Genomic DNA, 21231 nt, shown 5'->3' on the forward strand with positions numbered 1-21231 from the left:
CCTATGATCTAAATCTCCCCTCTTAGTTTAAAACCATTTCCCCTTGTCCTGTCATTATCTGACTGAGTTGTTCTCTATCCTTTTTATAAGCTCTCTTTAAGTACTGAAAAGCTGCAATAAGATCACTTCTGACTGACCCTTCCCTTCTCTAGGCTGAACAGCCCCAGCTCTCTCAGCCTTTCTTCATAGGAGAAGTGCTCCTGCCCTCTGATAAAAAGAGTGCAAATGGAGTCCCACACTACCACAAATCATGCATTTGGGTTTCCCACATTTGGAGGAGTCTCAGGGACAGCCCACCCGGAGTGCAGGGGATGAGCCTTTTCCTGGGAAAGCCACCTGCCTGATCACGGTATCTCTCTGGCCGGGTAAGTAAGATATCTTACTAATCAATGCAGAAAGTAGGTTTGGCCATTATTTTATTAAGATCAGCAGGTGTGTTGGTCAGCTCGTTGTAACAGCCACTAATTAGGGCAGCAAGCTGCATACAGGATCCTTTTGCAAAAGCTGAGGTGGCAATAACATTCTTGCAGTGCTGCTGATAGTGTCTTTGTAAAGGATTGAGAGTATCATGACAGCCTCATATCTATGAGGGAAGGGTGGTCACCAATCTTTGTAACATCTAATTGCTGAAGTGTTTAGTCCTAAATTTCAATTCACTTTTGGTGAACCTAGTGCCATGTAAAGCTTTTTGATCTGTTGAATCTGGATAGCAGAAACCTTACAGCTCAAAAAGAAGCAGGATATAATATGGGGATAACCTATTTTGGGGGCCTCCCAACGTTTTAAACATTTGCCTTTTGGGAGACTCGGTCAGCAATGACTCTCTCTGCCCAAGAATTAATCATTTTGTAGCAGCCGAGAGGTCAGATGCCTGCTGTCTGGTTGAGAGAAGTGACTGTCCTGCTCTGCGCTGGTGTGGGACACACCAGTACTGTGTATGGTTTTGGGCACCACAGTATAAAAAGTACAATAAACTATTAAAGAGTGTCCACAGGAGGCTACAGAGATGGTGAAGGGTCTACACTGGGAGATGTTTGAGGAGTGGCTGAGGTCCCTGGGTTTGTTCAGGCCAAGGGGAGGCCTCATGGTGGCCTGCAGCTCCCTCATGAGGGCAGTGGAGGGGCAGGCGCTGAACTCTGCTCTCTGTGGACAGTGACAGGACCTGAGGGAATGGCATGGAGCAGTGACAGGGGAGGTTCAGGCTTGGTGTTAGGAAAAGGTTCTTCACTGAGAAGGTGTTTGGGCACTGGAATAGGCTCCCCAGGGCAGTGGTCACAGCACTGAGCCTGATGGAGTTCTAGACGTGTTTGGACAATGGTCCTAGACATAGAGTTTGATTTTTTTGTGCGGTCCTGTGCAGAACCAAGAGTTAGACTCAATGATCTTTGTGGGATGATTCTGAGTTGTGACTCTGGATAGTCTATGATTCTGTGATCCCAGTCTTCCCTGTCTACTTGTCCTCCTAGAAATTAAAGCCTGAGGGGAAGATGTGGACCACATCATGTCCCTTGTAAGTCAATGTATTAGGACTGTGGTGTGCTAAGAAAGGAGGTGCTGACAAACCCAGGCTGCAAGCAGTCATCTATCTTCACTGCTCAGATGCTTCTGCTGATCTTAGCATTGATGTGGGGAGAAACTTAACTGCTCCCAAACTGCTTAGTGCTTTGTAGGTCAAAACCGACACTTCACATTCTCCTCTGCATTTAATAGTCCGAGCAGGTCTTCCTGCATTGGTTCCTTTAGTTCTTGGGTGCAAGTGTGTGGCACTGCAGTGCTTGATCTGAAGAGCACTCACATCTTAGAGCTCTGTGGTAGGAGTCATGTCTGGGAGTTTTTCTCCTTTTTGGAACTCCTGGCAGTTAATTTTCACACTTAAGCTCTTTCTGAAATATTTGTTTGAACAGTGTCTGGACTCTGCAGCTTTAGTTGGGTAAGTTGATGAATTTTGCTGAAATTTTCTCAGTTAAGAGTGGAGCCTCTTCTTGCTGTAACCACTAAACTGCAGTGTAATAAACTACTAGGGGCTGTAAGCTGAAAACGTGATTTTTGCTTCCTTTTGCTAGTAGCATCCTTTGTTTTTTCTTTACCTGGACCTTTAGCTCCCCCGATAGCCAGGACTGTTGATAAATGATGGTAAGCGGCTTGGCCAGCTCCTCTGCCAGTTCTCTCAGTACCCTTGGGTGGATCCCATCCGGCCCCATCGACTTGTGCACATCCAAGTGCCGTAGCAGGTCACCAACCAGTTCTTCGTGGATAGTGAGGGCCACATCCTGCTCCCCATCCCCTTCCACCAGCTCAGGGTACTGGGTATCCAGAGAACAACCGGTATTGCCGCTAAAGACTGAGGCGAAGAAGGCATTGAGAACCTCCACCTTTTCCTCATCTCTTATAACTAAGTTTCCCCCCGCATCCAGTAAAGGATGGAGATTCTCCTTAGTCCTCCTTTTTGTGTTGATGTATTTATAAAAACATTTTCTGTTATCTTTAACGGCAGTAGCCAGACTGAGCTCCAGATGAGCTTTGACCTTTCTAATTTTGTCCCTGCACAGCCTTGCAACATCCTTATAGTCCTCCCTAGTGGCCTGTCCACTTTTCCAAAGATTATAAACCCTCTTTTTTCTCCTAAGCTCAAGCCACAATTCTCTGTTGAGCCAGGCTGGTCTTCTTCCCCGCCAGCTCGTCTTTGGACACGTGGGGACAGACCGCTCCTGCGCCATTAAGATTTCCCTTTTGAAGAGTGCCCAGCCTTCCTGGACCCCTCTGCCCTTTTTAACCGCCTCCTAAGGGACTCTCCCAACCAGTGTCCTCAGGAGCACAAAGTCAGCCCTCCAGAAGTCCAATACAGCGGTTTTACTGGTCCCCTTCCTGGCCTCACCAACAATAGAGAACTCCACCATTTCGTGGTCACTCTGCCCAAGACAGCTCCCGACAATCACGTCCTCCACCAGTCCTTCTCTGTTTGTGAAGAGAAGGTCTAGTGGGGCGCCACCCCTGGTAGGCTCACTAACCAGCTGCGTCAGGAAGCTATCTTTTCATTCAGGAAGCTATCTTTGCATTCTTTTCCTCCGGGCTGCATGATATCTTTAGAACAGATTTGTGAGTCACAGTTTTCATATTGCAGCCAATGTGTTGGTTACAAATTGATGCTTTTCAATCACATCATGCTTTTTGAGAATCCCTTCAATTAGCAAATAACTCATCTTGTTTCTCTCACACAGCAGCAGAAAGCAAAAGCTGTAAACTGGATTTCTTTCTTCGATATGAAAGTGTTTTCTCTGAGGCCCTTTCTGATGCCTACGCTGTTCTGAGAAGACTAGAAGAGTGCAGAGAAATTGATGCCTCTCAAAGGGAGGTAGGTATGTTTATTGGAAAAATAATACAAGTATTTTCTCCTCTACCCTGCTAAGGGCTAGAATAGTTTGGGCCCTGTCCAACAAATCTTTTCATGGGGAATCTGCTTTGTTGTTTGAAGGGCAAATTGTGCTCACCTGAATGACACCCTTGAGAAGCATCTGTAAGAGCAAGCTGCTCATGCGTGTAGGTAAGGAAGTATATGTCCTGCCCGAAGGCATCTTCAGGGCCTGGTAGGAGAGTTCTGACACTCCTGTTTGTGGTATTTGCTTCGGGAACTGTATCAGCACGGCAGTGACTGACACATGAGATCCCAAAACAGACTTCCTGAGCCCATGGTGGTAGCTTGCTGTGGACCATCTGCTCTGCTCTGCTTTGTAGGCTGTGAGGGACATTCTCATGGTGTGTGATCATTGAGGTACTGGTAAGACTGTGAGTAGCTGGGGCGTTGCAGGCACCACAACTGATACCTATAGTCAGGGCTGAATTTCTCAGTGGACTTTGATGCCATTTGGTGGTACAACTCAAGCTGAAGTCAGTTCTTAGTGACTTGGTTTGCCTGCCCCCAGGGAAACTGCCCCAGACTGTCTCTTGCCCCAGTCTGGAAGCTGACTGCATGCTGCTTTGTGCCGATTTGGCCATGAAGGGTTTTGCAAGTGTCCTAAGCAGTGAAAGCCTAATAGATAAGGCTATAACATGTGGGCACCTTACTACTGAATGGAAGCTGGGATTCCAGCTTAATATCACTATTTTTCCAGTTCTTCCAGGTTCTTTAGGAACTGTTTTTGCATCAAAGTAAGTCTTAAATGCACTGTGCACTCTTTCAAAATAATGGTAAAAGGCTGTTGCTCCCACTGAGCAATGTGTCTGAGGAAAGGTCTTCCAGAAACACACTATAACTAACAGAGCCTTTCAGTTTCTGAAAATTCATTTCCATTAATGAAAACCATGCACTGTGGAAGGGATGTTAAGTGGATCTCTGGGTAGTAATGCTGTGCTGATTTTAATTAAAAAAAAAAAAAACAAAAACAATAAGAAGTTACAGCAGTGCAAGTTACATTTCATACATATTAAAAACATGTATTTGGCAAGGTGCTGAGCACTTTTAGGAATGTTAGATTTGAGATATTTTGCAGGATCAGTCTCATCTAGTAGGGGTGTTGTGTTAAGGGGTGTGGCTAATTAACTATTATGGGTCTGGTCAGATTAAGGTACTGACCTATCACAATCAGATTCACCAATAATGCATTAACCAATATGGGTTTAGTTGAATTCAGAGCACTGAACTACCACAGTCATGGATTCACCAATAACATGTAACTGCCCTTATTCTAGCCGTGTTCAATGAGAACTATCACAGCTAGGAACAATGCAGCTAAGTGCAATTTATTACCGCAACAGGTACACAAGTTCTTTGGATTGCCAGTGATAACTTACTGTCTGCAAAAGCAAGCTAGCATGCATGAAATACACAGGTGTGCAGCCTGGAAATTAACATGGTAAAAGGCACAAAGACTCTAAAGAGATTTCTAAGTTTCTGTGGAGACGCATGGTATAACCAAGCGTTCAGATCTCACCCAAAGGCATCCCAATGAAGGAGGAAGAGAAGCTCAGCCTGTTGACTGATTCCAAGAGTCAGGAGGTCCTCAGGATACTATCTTCCCTGACATCCTCTCTCTCTTAGGCCAATTTATATTATTTTCTATTTTTAGGTGGAGCTTGAAAAGCATGATTGGTGAAAAGTTTTCCTGTCTCCATTTAAAGGTATAGGCTCTGAGAAATACAGATTACATGCTCAGTGAGGGGTGGTTGTGCCTTGGAGGTGTGTAGCTTTTGGGATGGAGGTGTGTTTTGGTATTATAATGAGCAAAGGTGCGCTAGAGTACAGCATTTGTCAAAACATGACAGGTCCTTGACTCAGGATAGCAAAAGTGTGGTTTATTGGTCTTGATGTGCACAAGAACAATCGAGTCCTCACCAGGTCACAGAGCCTTGCTGTGGTGTCTCCAGTCCACTCTGTGCTATGTATGGTTCCTTAGAGCCAGCACACCAGGTTCCCCCACTGTGATAGCATCTAATGTTGGACGCCTAGGGAATGCTCAGGTAATGTAGCTACACCCTACCCTGAAAGCCTCTTCAATGCTGTACATTTTCTTTAAAATGTGAATGTTAGTTTTATTTTCCTAGCTACTTTAGGCAATTGCACCACAAGGGACCAGACATACAAACCTTGAGAACAAACATGATCTGGTTATCAAGTCTTATTAAAAATGGATGCTTGGATTAAAAAATACCTTTAAGCTTGTTCTTTGGCACATCTGTTACATCTTTTTTTTTTTTTTTTTTTTTTTTTTTTCCCTCTGTAACAGAGCCCTTCATGTCCATGTCTCTCTGTCTGGCAGGAAAAATGTTGTTAGTGGGAGTCCTGCAGCTCCCCTTCTGTGAACACTCATTGTAATAGGTTATTGCATTGTCATGCTGCCCTAAAATATGAGCATTTACACCTGCCAGGAAAAGAAAGTCCACCATCTCCATGGTGTGTCCTTAAGCAATTACATTCAGTCTTTTTATCATAGAAATAAAAATGACAATGACAGCAGAAAATGGCCGTTATCTTAGGAACTGGGCTAAGTTCTCCACTTCAAAGGTACTTACAGCATCCCTGGAGTCTCTAATAAAGAATGCCTGCTCTGAAAGGCTGTTATCCCTTGTGGAGAGCTGTGGAGTGTGTATCTTTAGGGACAATATTTACATCATTAAAGGGCTCCAGAGAAATGGAAGCAAGAGTTCCAGCTTTTTTCTTTTCATTCATTTCCATAACTGCACATACACATTCTGGTTCCTATTTTGGGTCACTGGAGTAGATTTTGGAGCTCTGAGCTTGATAACCAGGTGTGCTGAGAGCCCACAACAGACAGCACTTGTGTGCCTAATCTCCAAAGCTTGCGCCCAAAGCTAGGAGATGTGACTCCATTGTGATTTGGGAATGGGAATTACTAAAAGTCCCACCTAAAATGCTCTTTGCTTTCTATGCAAGTGCTCTCCTTGTTCTGCACTGAAGTCTTATATTCTCTGCTCTAGTCATGGGCTTCTTAAATAAGTGTTTACAGTATGTTTTATTAGGTCGGTTAGTTATTGGTATTTTACTGTTAGGAGAGCCCTGGTCTGAAGAGGTGTGTTTGGTGCTGGAACGGGGCCATTCACCAGCTCCCATTGGCAGAGCTCACTGAAAGTAGAAGAGCTGGCAGGCATGGCTTTTTGCCCTCCTTGCTGGGGCTCATGACCAGGTGGCCACAGCCTAGACATCTCCTGGGGCTGAATTCAATGCAGACAGGGCCTCAGTGAGCTCAACCTCTGTTGGTGTGCATGTGTATATGGGTTTCTGTGTTTTGTCTATTTTTTTCCTCCCCTCAACAAAACCCTCAGGATTCTTCTGCTTTTTGCTTGTATCAGATGGTTGGCTGTGTTGTTAAACCTCCCCTGAGCCTTTCTGTTCTCTTGTAGGCTCTGGTTGCCTGTCTGGCAGAGGCAGGGGAACAGTTGGTGTTCACAAAGCTGTTGGGCAAAGTGAAGGATGCGCAGCCCCTGGATGCACAGACCCTTGTGTCCTTACTGAAGCTGTTTCAAGATGTGAATCCCAACCTGAGAGCAGCCTTGCTGGAGAAGGAACAGGACAGTGGAGAAGCTCTGCAGCAAACAGGTAGAGAACTGGGCACAGTTATGGCAAAGTGAGTGGGTAGCCATACAGACAAAGCACCTTCAGCAACCTGGTCACGTCCCCCTGGCAGGCTGTAGTGCTCCAGCATTTGTTCAGTCCTTGTATCCTTACTTAGATACAGGAGGCTTATTACATGCTGGCTAAGATTCTGGAGTGTTTCTGTTCCACAGCTGTGGGTTGCAGGCAGCTCAGGGCTCTCTCCATTGTTGCCTGGAGGGTTGGATCGAAGGCTGCAAAACCAACGTGGGCCAGAGCACAGCTGAGCTTCAGGATTGAAAGCTCCTTTCTTAGTGGACTTTGACACAAAGTAGTGGCTTTGCAAACCTGGTGTTAACCTCCAGCTTGCTTTATGTCTTTGTGCTCTGTTAGATAAATGAGACGTTTTCCTTTCACAGAGTTTAAAGAGACTTGTAAAGTAGTTTTTCTCTGCTGTTTGTGCTTGGGATGAGCTTTGCTATTCACTTATATCTTACACAAAGTCTCACTTGCTTCAGGAGCCTGTCAGTCCCTTCAGACTGATTTGTTTTTTCTCTTGTATTTCTGAATCCCTTTCCCCCCAGAGAGCACGAAAGAGGGAGAGATGCTGACTGCTCGTTTGCTGGGATGCAGAGAGGAGCTGATCCAGAGCGTAACACAGCTCAGCCCCCTCATAGAGTTCCTGGAGGCAGCAGAAGAGGGATTCCTGACCGCTTTGGAGAAGTGGGTAACAAATCTGTGAGAAAGAAAGCTTTTTGTGGGTGAGGGGTGTACATATGTGTCTGTAAGGCGCTGTCTTTCCACATGGTTTGCCAAGTGATGGGGTGAAGGGATGCAAGACACGGACTCCTGATGGCTCTTGAACAGGAGACCTTTATTGCCCTTTTTCACTTCTACATATACTTTCCCCATAGCCCCACGCACCGTCCACGCGCCCAAATCTGTCATGCAATTGGTTAGAGACCCTCAGACACATGCCTTGAGCCAGCCAGCAATTGGCCACTGCCCAAAGCTCATCTTTAACACTGTAGCCAGTTTACTTTATCTCAACCTTGCTCAAGTTTTTGTTTCTACCACTTGTTTCCTCATTATCTCTAATTCAGGGACATGTGAAACAGCGTGAAGCCACTTGCAAGTTCCTTTCCCACAATGGAGTAGCCTCACAGTGTGATTTCCCTTTGCACAGCATGGATCTGGTGCCCTCAGCCACCCCTCTTATCTCTTGTTCTCTAGTCCCTTCATGAGCTTTGTTGCTCTTCTCTGCATACTCTTGAGCAACTTGATGCCCTTGTAGAGAAGGGCCCAAAACTGAACACAGTATTCAAGACACAGTCTCACCAGTGCTGCGTACAAGGGGATAATTGCTTAGAGTCATAGACTCATTTAGGTTGGAAGAGACTCTTAAGATCAACTCCAACCATCAGCCTAACACTGAGCACATCCCTAAGCGCCACAGCCACTTCTCTAGTCCCCCTGGCCATGCCATTTGTGAAGCAGGATGCCATTGCACTGGACTACCTAGGCACACTGCTGGTTTGTGTTCTGATATTTCAGGATGTGTTTAAATGCTTCTGCAACTGGCATCCTGTAACATCTCCCAGTTAATCAAATTAAGGGAAGCAGTGAATATGGATTTGTACTTAGCACTGTGATACCGTCCCTGTTTCATTAGAGCTATTCAGGTCTAAGAGTCTGTTGGAAGCACTTGCAGTTTCCTGTCTCTTTCTTTGTCACAGGCAGTTTTGGATTGCTGTGAAGGCAGCTCGCAGAGGGAAGCCATCCACAATCTGCTCAAGAAGGTGGAAGAAAAGAAAACCCTGAAAGCTGAAAGTTTGGTCAAACTTCTGGGGGCTGTGAAGGCATCATTCCCTGGTCTCCACCTTCTGCTAGACAGCCTGGTGGTAGCAGCAAATGTCTCTGATGACAAAGGTATGATGGGTGCACTACCTTCAGATATATGGGATCTCGGTTGAGGGAATTGCCAGAAAGTCTGGTTGCTTGTATGGACTTGTGTGTGCTCTTTTAATTTCTTACCAGGGAATGGGATGGCCATTTTATGCAGACAAAATTCAGATTTGGAACACTGGGGTGAGATTACTATGCCAGAAAGAGGCCTGCTGCTTTGCAATGAAATGAGCAGTGTTAGGCAGAAGCCTGTTGCTGTCTTTCCTTGAGTTTGACACTGAAACTAGGCTATCATATCTGGAAAACAGGAGGACTCTTCCTGCTAGTGTCAAGTTACTTTTTTGTGTTTGAGTCACTTAAATGCAGCAGCATGCTTCCCCATAATAAACAAAACAATTTTCAAATAATAAACTCTTCATGAGGGAAAGCATCTTTGCCAAAATCTGGTCCGTTGGCAGCATTAACTCATGGTACATATGTTGGCTGTCTTTGAAAGAAAGTATCTAAAGCTTCCTCAAACTGACAGATGTCTTGACATTGAATGTAGGCAATGACCTACCTGGCTGCCGTCTTTGTGAATTTCTTTGTGGTTGACGGAGATTGTGGGCTTTTTCCAGATCTTATCTTTTGACATATGAACATGATTTCTGAGGGTTATCTTATCATCACCATTTTGCCCTCCTGTGGGAACTACTAGAGAGATAAGTAAGTTTTACTCAATTAGCCTCTTGCCCTGTAATTTCCATTAACGTTAAAAGTGGCAATGTGGTTCTGAGGCTTTAATCTGCTCAGTGCAAGGGAAACTTAGTTGGGCTTTGGTCTTCCCCTAGATCCAGGTAGTGTTTCTGCAGATCATGATTATTAACTTGTGGTCTCTTGGCTGGAGCTGTGTGCTAATGGGTGTCCCATACTTAGTGTCCCCAGTAGACATCTTTGTCACAGATAGCTAGTCCCCTTCTTCTTTCTTTTTTTTTTTTTTTTTTTTTGTTGCCTGCTGGTGGTGCCGGGACTTGGGGTCCTCAGCCTTTCAAGTTGGAGTGGGTTTAGGCACAAGTCTGAGCAATTCAGAGTGGCAAATTTCCCTGGCTCTGAAGTCACTTGAAAATTAAAAGCTAAACTAGTATGCAATGAAATGCAAATGATTGTTTATGAGTGCAGTTTTGCTTTCTATTAATGCTGATCATTTCTTCTGTAGCAAACATTCCTGACAGGCAGTTTGCTTTGTTATTTGTTAAGCATGATTGCTTTCTTGAAACACCAGACTCCCAACATGGTTAATTATCTAGAGGTAATACCCATTCCGAGGAGGAGCGTTGTTTAATTACATAGAGTTGAATCTCCTCAAATTGCAGCTTGAACAAACAGAAGCACAAATGTTTCTTATCATGAAAATGAAGAGGGAGGGAATGATTTGAGCTGCTAATAGTAGCCCTTGCCTGTCCTGTAATGTAGTGCTGAGAGACAGGACCGGTGGAGAATATGCTTTTGTTATGGAGCTTTTCCCAGACCTGCAGCCAGTGATGCAGGAGCTAGGGCATGTGGGTAAGAAATGCACAGGCTTTCGTCCTTCAGTGGTCGTTTACAAACAGTACTGGTAGTTTGAGTTGTAGTGGACCTCAGTATCCTGGTGGTCTGAGATTGTTTCACAGAACTGCTTTCTAATGTTGGGGTTGTACTTGCAGGAGAATTCCCAGGGGTGATCTCTGGATAAATGCCTTGGAGTGCAAATTTCTCCTGCTGCTAAAGCACATCAGACAAACGTGTCTGCTTCTTGAGAGTTGTGGAGACTAACTGACTGGTATTCTTTAAGTGTGCTTGCAATTCTCCATGCTAGCCTTTGCTCTGGAGACATTTAAACAACTCATTTACATTGTTTGTATCTATGTTAGGCTATTTCTCAGAATTTTTATCCATACTTGTTGGGTGTCTTTGATTCTTCTTGTTGCATACTGTTGGATCTATGTGAATTTGGAATTGCATTATAATCTGTTGACTTTGTATATATGTGGATACTTCACAGGCTGATTGTGAAAAGCTCACATCTGAGTGCACTGATCTTGTGAAGGATGACAGTGATGGTGCAGTTTGTAGCCCCAGACTATTTTCTGAGTTAATTGTCTCACCATGCCTTAATTTGGTTTCGCTATATATACACTTCACAAAGCAAATGATCCCCTAGGAGAGTCCCACAGCAGTAGGGAAATGTTGCATACCGTACCAATTTGACAAAGGTAATTTCCTGAACTCCAGAAACAAATGCATAGCAATAACCATGTGTGAGACCCTGCCCTGAGCTGTGGGATGCTTTCCAGCTGAGCTGAATTGTGCCTCTGCATCTGTCATTTGAAGGAAGAATGCTTAACAGGATTTGGTGCTTTAATGGAAAAGATGAGAGAACTAGAAAAGTAACTGCAGGTTTGCATTCTCTTGAATGCAAATGTGACTTGCTTATTCTGTTTTCTCACTATGTTTTTATGCCATTATGTTTCCCAGTTCATCCAGGTACAGATTTTTGGGGCTGCATAGCCTGATGGATGTACACGGTGTGTTTTTTATCCAAGCACAGACACCAGTTCAGCTCAGTCTAGTTAGAGTAAATGTCTTTTAGTAAACTCTTGTCTTTTTTTTAGGGATAGGAAGTGTAATTGGTTGGTTTGAAAATTTACGTCAGAGCCATGATTGGTCTTTATGAATGAACATAAGCCTCCTGGCTTTGATACTTGCCATTGTTTCATGTTTGTCAGTAACAAGCAAAGGAAATGTTCCCTCTGTGCCAGGAAGGGGTAGAGAGAGAGCAGCCATTCATTAGCTTGTCTCATTCTTGAGCAATAGGGAAAGATTATTAGGGTGGTAGATGGGATTGGGTGGCTCAGAGCAGTGCATGCATAGAAGAAATCAAGGACTGGGTTTACTGCTCCAGCCATAGGGCTCGGAAGGTCACACATCCTGCTCCTCTTCCTCAACTTCCTCCTACGTATTGACTTCTTTAGCCTTAATCGTCTCTGGAGAGATGTCCTATACTGTAGATCCATTATTCATGCTCAGTTCAGATTTAGGTTTCCTCTTACAATGCCAGAAGAGCTGCTGCCAATCCAGTTGGCTTTCTTGCCTGGTCACGGCTCTGATGAAAATTTCCAGAATAAAGTTGATTCCTTCTTACCTGCCATTCCTTCTCTGTTCCCTGATGAAACTGTGGTCATCTGCTACACTTCTCTTGACCATGTCTAACCATGAGATCATAAAATCATAGAAAGGCTTGGGTTGGAAGGGACCTTAAAGATCATCCAGTTCCAACCCCCCTGTCATGGGCAGGGATGTCACCCCTAGATCAGGTTGCCCAGGGCCTCGTCCAACCTGGTCTTGAACAACTTCAGGGATGGGGCATCCACAGCCTCTCTGGGTAACCTGTTCCAGTGCCTCACCACTTTCTGAGTGAAGAATTTCTTCCTAACATTCTAGAGGATGTAAGCCAACAAAAATTGCATGTGTCTTTGAACATGCAGACCACCTTAGCTGTTTGATACCTTGCAGAGGGGAGTCAGCAGAATCGCTCTGGCAAATGCCTGTTTCTCTGGCCCTGATATCAGAGAGCAGACTGCTGTTAGTGTCTTTGCAGGGCTTCAAGCCAAGGGAACAGGCTGCCCAGGGAAGTGGTGGAGTCACCATCCCTGGAAGTCTTTAAAAGACGTTTAGATGTAGAGCTTAGGGATATGGTTTAGTGGGGACTGTTTGTTTTAGGTTAGAGGTTGGACTCGATGATCTTGAGGTCTCTGCCAACCTAGAAATTCTGTGATTCTGTGAGAGGTTGAGACAAAATCAAGCAAGAAGCAACATGAAAAATAAGAGCCCTGGAAAAATGGTATTTATTTGGCAAAAATGTTTTTGTATGAATCAAACAGAGAAGAGTTGCCAGTTACCAGTCTCTCTTTGGCATTCTATTGATCTTTTACAATGAACTTCCTTACCTTAATTTTTACACTAGTCTCCTTAACTCTGGTATCACAGCTTACCAGCCCTGAATGTTGCAGATTGCAGTTATGGATCAACAACCATGTGGCTCATAGCATGAAATGTGAATGACAACTGAGAGCCTCATGGTTGAGAGATGTGAGCTTCCACTAAAAACAGAGGAAATCTCACATTTCTGAAGAACATATGTACCCCATGGAGACGCATGCGGTTTGCATTTCCATTTGAAAGCTACGGGGTTTTTTACATCTCTATCACAGAGAGAAAGAAAAAATATTTCTAATACCTAATGTAGGTGAGCTGAACCACATGACAATCATCAGGACTTTCTGTGGAGGAAGCTTCATCCTTTGATGCTGCACTCAGCATCATCAAAGTAATAGGTTGGCTTCTGTCGTGGTTTAACCCGGCCGGCAGCTAAACACCACGCAGCCGTTCGCTCACCCTCCCCCCTCCCTCTCTGGGACGGGGGAGAGAAATGGAAAGTGAAGCCCGTGAGTTGAGATAAAGACAGTTTAATAAGACAGGAAAAATAATAATAACAAAATAATAATAACAATAATAACAATAATAACAATAATAATAATATGGTGATAATAGGGAAATAATAATAATATGTACAAACAAGTGATGCACAATGCAATTGCTCACCACCCGCTGACCGATGCCCAGCCTCACCCCGAGCAGTCCGGCCCCCTCCCCCCAGCTAGCCACCCCTATATATTGTTTAGCATGACGTCAGATGGTATGGAATACCCCTTTGGCTAGTTTGGGTCACCTGTCCTGGGTCTGTCCCCTCCCAGCTCTTACTGCACCCCCAGCCTGCCTGTTGGCAGGACAGAGCAAAAGGCTGAGATGTCCTTGGCTTAGTATAAGCACTGCTCTGCAACAATTAAAGCATCGGGGTGTTATCAGCACTCTTCTCATCCTAAGCCAAAACACAGCATTCCACCAGCTACTAGGAAGAAAATTAATTCTGTGCTAACTGAAACCAGGACACTTCTCTGGCGGAGGTACACTGTGAAGTCTATTTTTTTTTTTTCCTCAGGTCTCTTCTGTAGCTGGGTTGCTTTTACTATTGGCAGCTGGTGTTTAAAAGGACAAGGTTTGTCTGTTCCAGCCAGCTCCACAATCTCTTCACTAGATAGCTGCTTTTCAGGTCTCTGTAGAGTCACTTCTTGGGACATCTTGTTTGTAAAAATATGTGTAATTTTCAGATCTAAGAGATGTGTCAAGAACTCCAGACAAGAGGGTTTTTGTCTGCATAATGCTGTGTTTAAAAAAGACAGTTGGCATTTAACTTAGGCCTGAATCAGCCATTGCAATTGTTAAATTGGAGGGTCTGCAAGTAAACTTCCATGCTCTCCTGTATAAGTTTTGTACATGGCTCCGTGCATGTCAGAAAACATTTGAATGACCTTCATGTGCTCACTGGCACATGCAAAATGTAGGTGGGTTTTTCTTCCAGCTTAAGCTAAGAAATGGGAGACAGAATGGTCATACATCAAGAGGGTCTTTGCTTCTGGGGTCATGTACTCCAGTCAGCCACCAGAATGACAAACTCAGCAGACTACTTATGAAAGAGAACTTGCTGTGAAATATGCTGTAATTAACAGCAGGATTTTTCTTCCAGTGCTGAATGTCTTTGCCATCAGAGAGCACAAGGAGAAAAGTGTCAGAGTCCCAGAGGACTGCACAGTCAGCAGTTCCTGTCTCAGGCATTGCTGATGTACACAGGCTCTCTGGATCTGTAAGCCCCCCGGAGGGTCTGCCAGGGCATGGCCAAGGCAGTTTTGGTTCTGGCATGCTACATTCGTGTAAGGTCACGCACCCTAAAAGGTAAGAGGGTGTCTTGAAGATTGGTGTGACTCTGAAGTCACTTCTGAGGTGCTTCTGACAGCTTTAGCATGCTGACATCCCTTGTAATCCTGAACAATGCATCACAGGCATAAGAGCAGGAGGGCCAGGGGCTGGCTTGTAGCCCACTGGAGTCTGTGGCAAAACTCTTGTTTGCTTCAGTCTGACACAGGTTACACTCCTGCTGCCATAGCACTTCTAGACATATCCAGTTCTGGTTTCCTTAAAGCTGGTATCTTCATGTGCATTTATCTCTTTTCAATGTTCAATATTTCTGGGAGGTTTAAAGATTCTTATTTGTTAGATCAGTAAAACTGACTGTGTTGGTCACAGGAATGTTCAAAGAGACATTGGAGGTAAAGGGTGCATAGTGCTGTTTTGACAGAGGAGGGCAAACTGGAAAACAACCTTATGGTCTGTTTTTCTCCCTTGATATATTCAGGGGTTAGTGGGTCACTGCTTGACATCTTCAGATTTCTGAATCAGTGTGCATTGGAATTATGTCAACTGGTTTCTAGTTGGTTGGAAATTCGGGGTGATATCACCATGCAGGGAGAAAACTTTTCTGAGCTCTTCCCGTAGTGAGGAAGGCAGAAATGAAGTTTTTCAAATACAGGGTGAACTTCCTGTGCATTGGCAAAAGAAGTCTGCAGTGGTTTCCATGGCCACACAATGCATGGTTCTCATTATAACAAAAGAAGCCAAATATATCTGTTTGTATTGTGATTTCTTCCATATGTGTATTCCCTTTTCTGTAGACTGAGATTGTAGGTGAGTTTTCCTGCTATTGCTTTTTGGGATGATGGTGTTACAGGGACGCAGAAAAGCATCAGAGTTTGTAAGAAGTGAATGTGATTTAAAATACCTCAGGCCCCTAACCAGAAGACTCAAAAAGGTTGTAGCAAGATTGTGTTCTCCTTCAAAGAGTTTGTGTTTGGGAAGTGTTCCTGAGGTTTCTTGTAATGAATGGCTGTATATCCACTCTCAATGGCAGAGTTAGTGAGGCAGTATCATCAGATACTCAGATCTTCAAATGTTTAAGCACGGCCATAACTTCATGTGTTTGAGCAAGAGGCAGACTCTTAGAAGCAACAGTTGTTCCTGTTCTCACCAGGTGAGGACCAAGCTCTTTGGAAAATCTGGTTGTTGCTCTTGTCACCTAACCCAGCCCCTAGTACGTGTGGGTGGAAAAGTTAAAGGACTGCTTCTTCGTGCCTCGTACCATGCATTGCCACAACTGCTTTTGGGCAGAGCCATGTGCCACCAATGTGGTGTCTCCAGTGTGTCCATTCATGCCCATTCCTGCTGTGTAGGGGTGACGCCCTGCATGGGAGAATTCAGGAGATGAGGAACCGGGGGTCTGGTGTTCAGTCCTGCTGGTCACCACTGAAACAGTTGCTGTTTTGTACACAGGGCTCTTGACAGAAGGAAGTGGAGAGGATCCTGGTATCAGGAAGTGGAAGGTGAACAGTGAGTCCCAAGTTGAAGCTCTGGGCAACAAAGAGGACAGGGCAGGAGGTGCTGGGACCAAGGAGCCAAAGGAACCACGAGAGAAAGCTTCTTCCAAGAAGAGCTTTATCTGCAAAGCTTGTGATAAAAGCTTCCACTTCTACTGCCGCTTAAAGGTGCACGTGAAACGTTGTCAGGTGGCCAGAGGAAAGCAAATCCCGTGTAAGGAGTGCACTGAAGTGAAATCCACAAAGAAGGAGCTGGAGAAACATCAGCTGGAGATCCATGGAGCAGTGGGGATAGCCAAGAAAAAGACTAGGCGGCTCCCTGTGTCATGTGACATCTGTGGCCGAGAGTTTGCTCATGCCTCAGGTAGGGTTGGTGATAACAGGATGGGAAAAGGGGGTATTTATTCTGGAGCCCTGTGCACATACTGTGAAGAAGCCTGAACAAAACAATAAAGTGATAGTCTGAAATCTCCTCCACCCTGCAGCTCTGTGAGTGCCACATGCAGGAAATGCAGCTCAGATTCTTTCTCCTTCCCCACTGAACACAACTACTTTCTGATTAGTTCTTCCCTAATTGGTTTTCCACTTGGATCATCAAGGAAAAGTGGGGCTACTGGCAAATTTAAAAGCCTCCAAAAATAACTGAGCTGTTCCAATTCTGTGGCTGGCACAGCAGGACCGATAAGAGGAGTTAAGTCTCTTCACCCTCATTGTGGCCAGCTCGTGGTGCCCAGGTGGGCTGGGATGAAGCTGCGTGAGGTGCCTAGCTGTCAGAAGCTGTCACTGGGTTCCTGTGCTGGGCACTGGTACTGCCCTGCTGTCCTGTCCATGTCCCCAGAGATGCAGTACCACAAGCTGACGGAGCATTTTGATGAGAAGCCCTTCTCCTACAAGGAGTGCGGAGCCAAGTTCGCGGCCAACTCCATGTTGAAGAACCACCTGTGGCTGCACACAGGGGACTGGCCCTTCATGTGCAAGCACTGTCTGGTGACCTTTATGTAGACCTCGGCCCTTGCCTACCATACCAAGAAGAAGCACTCTGAGGGTGAGCCTTCCCCGCAGGAGCCTGTCCCCAGGGGCATGAGGCTCAGCATGCTCCATTCACCCCTTTCTGCCCTGCTTCTCCATCTGCCTCCTGGCTGCTGGCCTTTTTCTCCATCTCTTGGGAGAGCCGTGGGCTGCTGGCCATTCTCCCAGCTCCTTCACCTGCATGTTTTTGGCTGGTGTCCCTACTCATTCCCAGTTCTGCTACTGCTCCATCCCCCTTTCCCAGGTTCTCCCACTAGCCACCCAGTGAGAAGATTGCCCTCTGTTAAGGGGATTTCTCTCTTTCTCTGCTTTTCCTTGTTTTACTATTGCTCTGTCCCTTCAGATCTAAACAGTGATGTGGTTGCCTCTGTCTGGTTCACCTGCTCTTTCCCATTTGTCCCTCTGACTGAATTTCACGTAGTGTTTCATGTCAGTGTTTCTCCTGTCCTGGCACTCAGCCCCTTCCACAGACAGGGCTCAGACATGCCTCTTTCAGCTCACGGGTGCAGAGGATGCATCACTGTAATAAATATGCCCAGGCATTACAGTGTTGCATGTATGTGATGCAGTAGGGCAATTCATTTTGAATATGAGACATGCCAGTGTGTAATATCTCCAGATGCTTGAGGTCTCTAGTAATTTGATACTCCCTGTGCAGGTGTGGTTTTCTCCAGGGCCTCTAGGATCTTTTTGACCTGATGTTGAGTTGATCTGGCTACCCCAGGAAAGCCTGTGCAGTCTACAGTCTTTTTCCTCTCCCTTGAAATTAGGCATTGTCCTGGCAGAGGTCCTGTCCCCTGTTAGGCACAGGTTTTCACTTTGGATGTCCCTGCAGGAAAGATGTACGCATGCCAGTACTGTGATGTTGTGTTTGCCCAGTCCATTGAGCTCTCATGCCACATCTGGACCCACATGGGGGACAAGCCATATGTCTGCCGGGAGTGTGGGAAAGGCTTTTGCCAAACCAATGGGCTCTCCATCCACCTCCGCACCTTTCACAGTGAGTGTGACTGGCCATCTCCCTGGCTTAGGCAGCCCAACCTGTGAAGCACAGCTTCTGCAGGGTCATGGCAGACCTGTCCCTGCAACTTGTGTGGGTGTTGTTAGTGTCCACAGACTGGCTGGGTGTCTCGTGGTGGGATTTTCCTCCAAGAAAAGCAAGACCATTTAGTGGTTTGATGCTGTAGGTAGGATTATTCCAAAGGAAACGTTGGGGTGGCTTCCAACACACCACAGGCCACCATCAATCCACCAAAGGAACCTGTAAGTGAGTGGCAGTAGCGACGTGTAGGCTGAAACCTAGGTATTATTTTTCACTTAAGAAGTAACAAGCACTACTTTACCTTCTATTTTATCCCTCTATGAATTCTCCTCTCCATTTCTTTCTTCCTTGCTTTGTCTCTTGTGTTTTTGTTGTATCCCTGGTCACCAGACATAGAAGATCCCTATGACTGCAAGAAAAGACTCCAGCCTAGCTGGATGCAAGTCATCACATCACTGTCCCTTTCTTTACCTCTGTGCCTTCTTCTTCGCAGGCTGCAACTCACATTCATAAACTGTTTTTTGGGAGCCGAGGGAGAGGGACTGACAGTGTGTGCAGAGGTGCCTGGTTACTCAGAGACTATTAAAAGCTAGATGACATACCCCATGAGATGATAGCTGTTTTCTTGGAGGCCAAATGCTAGGCCTGAACCCAGACTCTTTCTCTTAAGACCTCAGCCATCAGTGGATAATAGCTCCTTGGATAAGGAAGCCTAGTTTGTAAGATCCCTTGGGCTGGCATTCCTCTAGTGTATAATCATAGTGTGTTTATTGTCTATGACTGCTTATGGAGCTAAATTATAGCAATTTTTTGGATAGAGATTAAATTGTTCTGTTTTCTCTTTTGCATCATCAGTGTGTGTGGCTTAGAGTTTACCATTAGTCTCACACCTATTGTAATTGCAGTTCTTTGGTGTGAAGCTAAATGTTAGTGCTGGAGCAAGGCCAGGAAAGAAGGAGAGATGTGTGTGGCAAAGCGACTGTAAAAAAAGTGATGCTGTAGGTGTCTCACTCCATTTTGTCTTCTACACAGGTGATTCAGACATCAGAGGAAGGAGCAGCAGAACACATCATCTCTTTTGATGAAGCCCATGTCACTGTCTCCCAAGTCTTTGTGACATTGCCTGAATCCCAGGTTAGCCAAGCTGGCTCAGAGCTGGTGACAGTGACTATGGAGGACTTGTTTGATGACAAAGCCACTCTGATTTGTGAAGAAACCAAAGGAGAGTGAGCAGTGGGTGCCCACGTGTGGCACCTGGTATCCACTGGACTAGTTCAGGAGACATACCTAGTCATGGTGCTCTAGCTGGGACATTCTTGGTTTCTGTGGAAAAGCAAGTCTGGATGGCATGTAGCAAGCACAGCATGGCCACAGGAAAGGTTTGTAGACTTTCATAAGGACCTGGGAAGTCTCACTGTCCCTGCAGTCAGCAGCTGCCAGCTTGGGTGAATGGGACCAGCCATCAGTCCCAGCTCATGACAAATAAAGCAGCAGGAAGGAAGATGGGAAATGGGTTTTCTTCATGTATGGTCCTCCACTGCCCTGAGCAGGGTGGAAAGGAGGAGACTAGTGCAGCCTAAATAAAGTTGAGGTAGGGTGGGCTTGTGAAACCAAATAAAAAGATGTCCTGAGAATCTAGAGTAGAAGAAAGGGAGTTTTTTTATGTCTGGGTCAGCGATATTCTCACAGATGCCAGTTACTCTGCAGGGTGAGGAAGGGCTGCTTGTTTTGTCTGTTTCTCTTCCCTTTATCGTCTTGCTGCCACTGAGTCAGCTGGAAAAGTCCCCTAGTGCAGAGATGCTGTTTGGGCTTTTCTACTTGAGTGGAGTCGTCTTTGGGAATTGGGTTAAATGGCTCTGCAGCCATTTAGGTAGTACCTTGTGCAGTGCAGGTCTAATCTCATCCACACTTCAGAGGTGACTGTGTATTACAAAGAAGGGTCAGAGCACGGGCTGGGCAACCACATCCTCATTCTGAGCAGACAACAGCCCTGAGACCTTCCACCCTTTCTCTAATTCAGGGAGGAGGTGATGAAGATGCTACATCCAAGGAAGAAGAAGGTGCTGTGCCTGTAAGCTAGGGCCCCTTGTTGCTTGGGTGTTTAATACAGTTACCAAGGGACTGTTGCTAATGAGGTATTTCTGTCTGAGTGACTGCAGATAGCTGTTCTCGTGGCACACAGGACATTGCTTTGTAAAATGCATTTGGATACCTGAAGTAAAGCTTGCCTCTTTGGTGCCAGGATGATGTAACGAATTTGTTGCAGCACACTGGTCCCTTTAAGAATAAATTTCATAAAGCCTTTTCATCTGCAGTTTCCTAAAACATAATCTGTTAATTAGTGTTTGCTGAATCCATTATGAAATGCAATTAGTAGATGCAGGGTTCCTGTGGCTCAGAGGGGACTGATAGCATTTATCTTCCTTTCCCTAATGCCAAAAGGTTGAACTCTGCCACTGCAATATTTACATACTGAGTGGTGATCCCTGCCCCATAGAATCATAGAATCATAGAATATCCTGAGTTGGAAGGGACCCTTAAGGATCATCAAGTCCAACTCTTGACACCGCACAGGTCTACCCAAAAGTTCAGACCATGTGACTAAGTGCACAGTCCAATCTCTTCTTAAATTCAGACGGGCTTGGTGCAGTGACCACTTCCCTGGGGAGCCTGTTCCAGTGTGCAACCACCCTCTCTGTGAAGAACCCCCTTCTGATGTCAAGCCTAAATTTCCCCTGCCTCAGCTTAACCCCGTTCCCGCGGGTCCTGTCACTGGTGTTAATGGAGAAAAGGTCTCCTGCCTCTCGACACCCCCTTACGAGGAAGTTGTAGACTGCGATGAGGTCTCCCCTCAGCCTCCTCTTCTCCAGGCTGAACAGGCCCAGTGCCCTCAGCCGTTCCTCGTACGTCTTCCCCTCCAGGCCTTT

At 45.6% G+C, this 21231-nt stretch overlaps 1 protein-coding gene and 1 non-coding gene across 2 annotated transcripts; one reads left to right on the forward strand and one right to left on the reverse strand.

Annotated features, from left to right (window-relative positions):
- Window positions 1-212: 212 nt before the first annotated feature.
- LOC113839737 (U1 spliceosomal RNA) lies at window positions 213-373 on the reverse strand. The gene has a single exon (XR_003492330.1). It is a non-coding gene; the product is annotated as a U1 spliceosomal RNA (small nuclear RNA).
- On the forward strand, window positions 251-20612 carry LOC101793201 (zinc finger and BTB domain-containing protein 40). Its single transcript, XM_072027072.1, is given in 11 exon segments — window positions 251-365; window positions 3219-3352; window positions 6856-7051; window positions 7630-7772; window positions 8782-8974; window positions 10403-10492; window positions 16190-16597; window positions 17072-17278; window positions 18098-18262; window positions 18695-18747; window positions 19337-20612. Coding segments are annotated over 11 exon segments (1902 nt in total). The 3' UTR covers window positions 19535-20612.
- Window positions 20613-21231: the final 619 nt, after the last annotated feature.

This window comes from Anas platyrhynchos, chromosome 22 (assembly GCF_047663525.1).
Source record: "Anas platyrhynchos isolate ZD024472 breed Pekin duck chromosome 22, IASCAAS_PekinDuck_T2T, whole genome shotgun sequence".
NCBI classification, from domain to species: domain Eukaryota; kingdom Metazoa; phylum Chordata; class Aves; order Anseriformes; family Anatidae; genus Anas; species Anas platyrhynchos.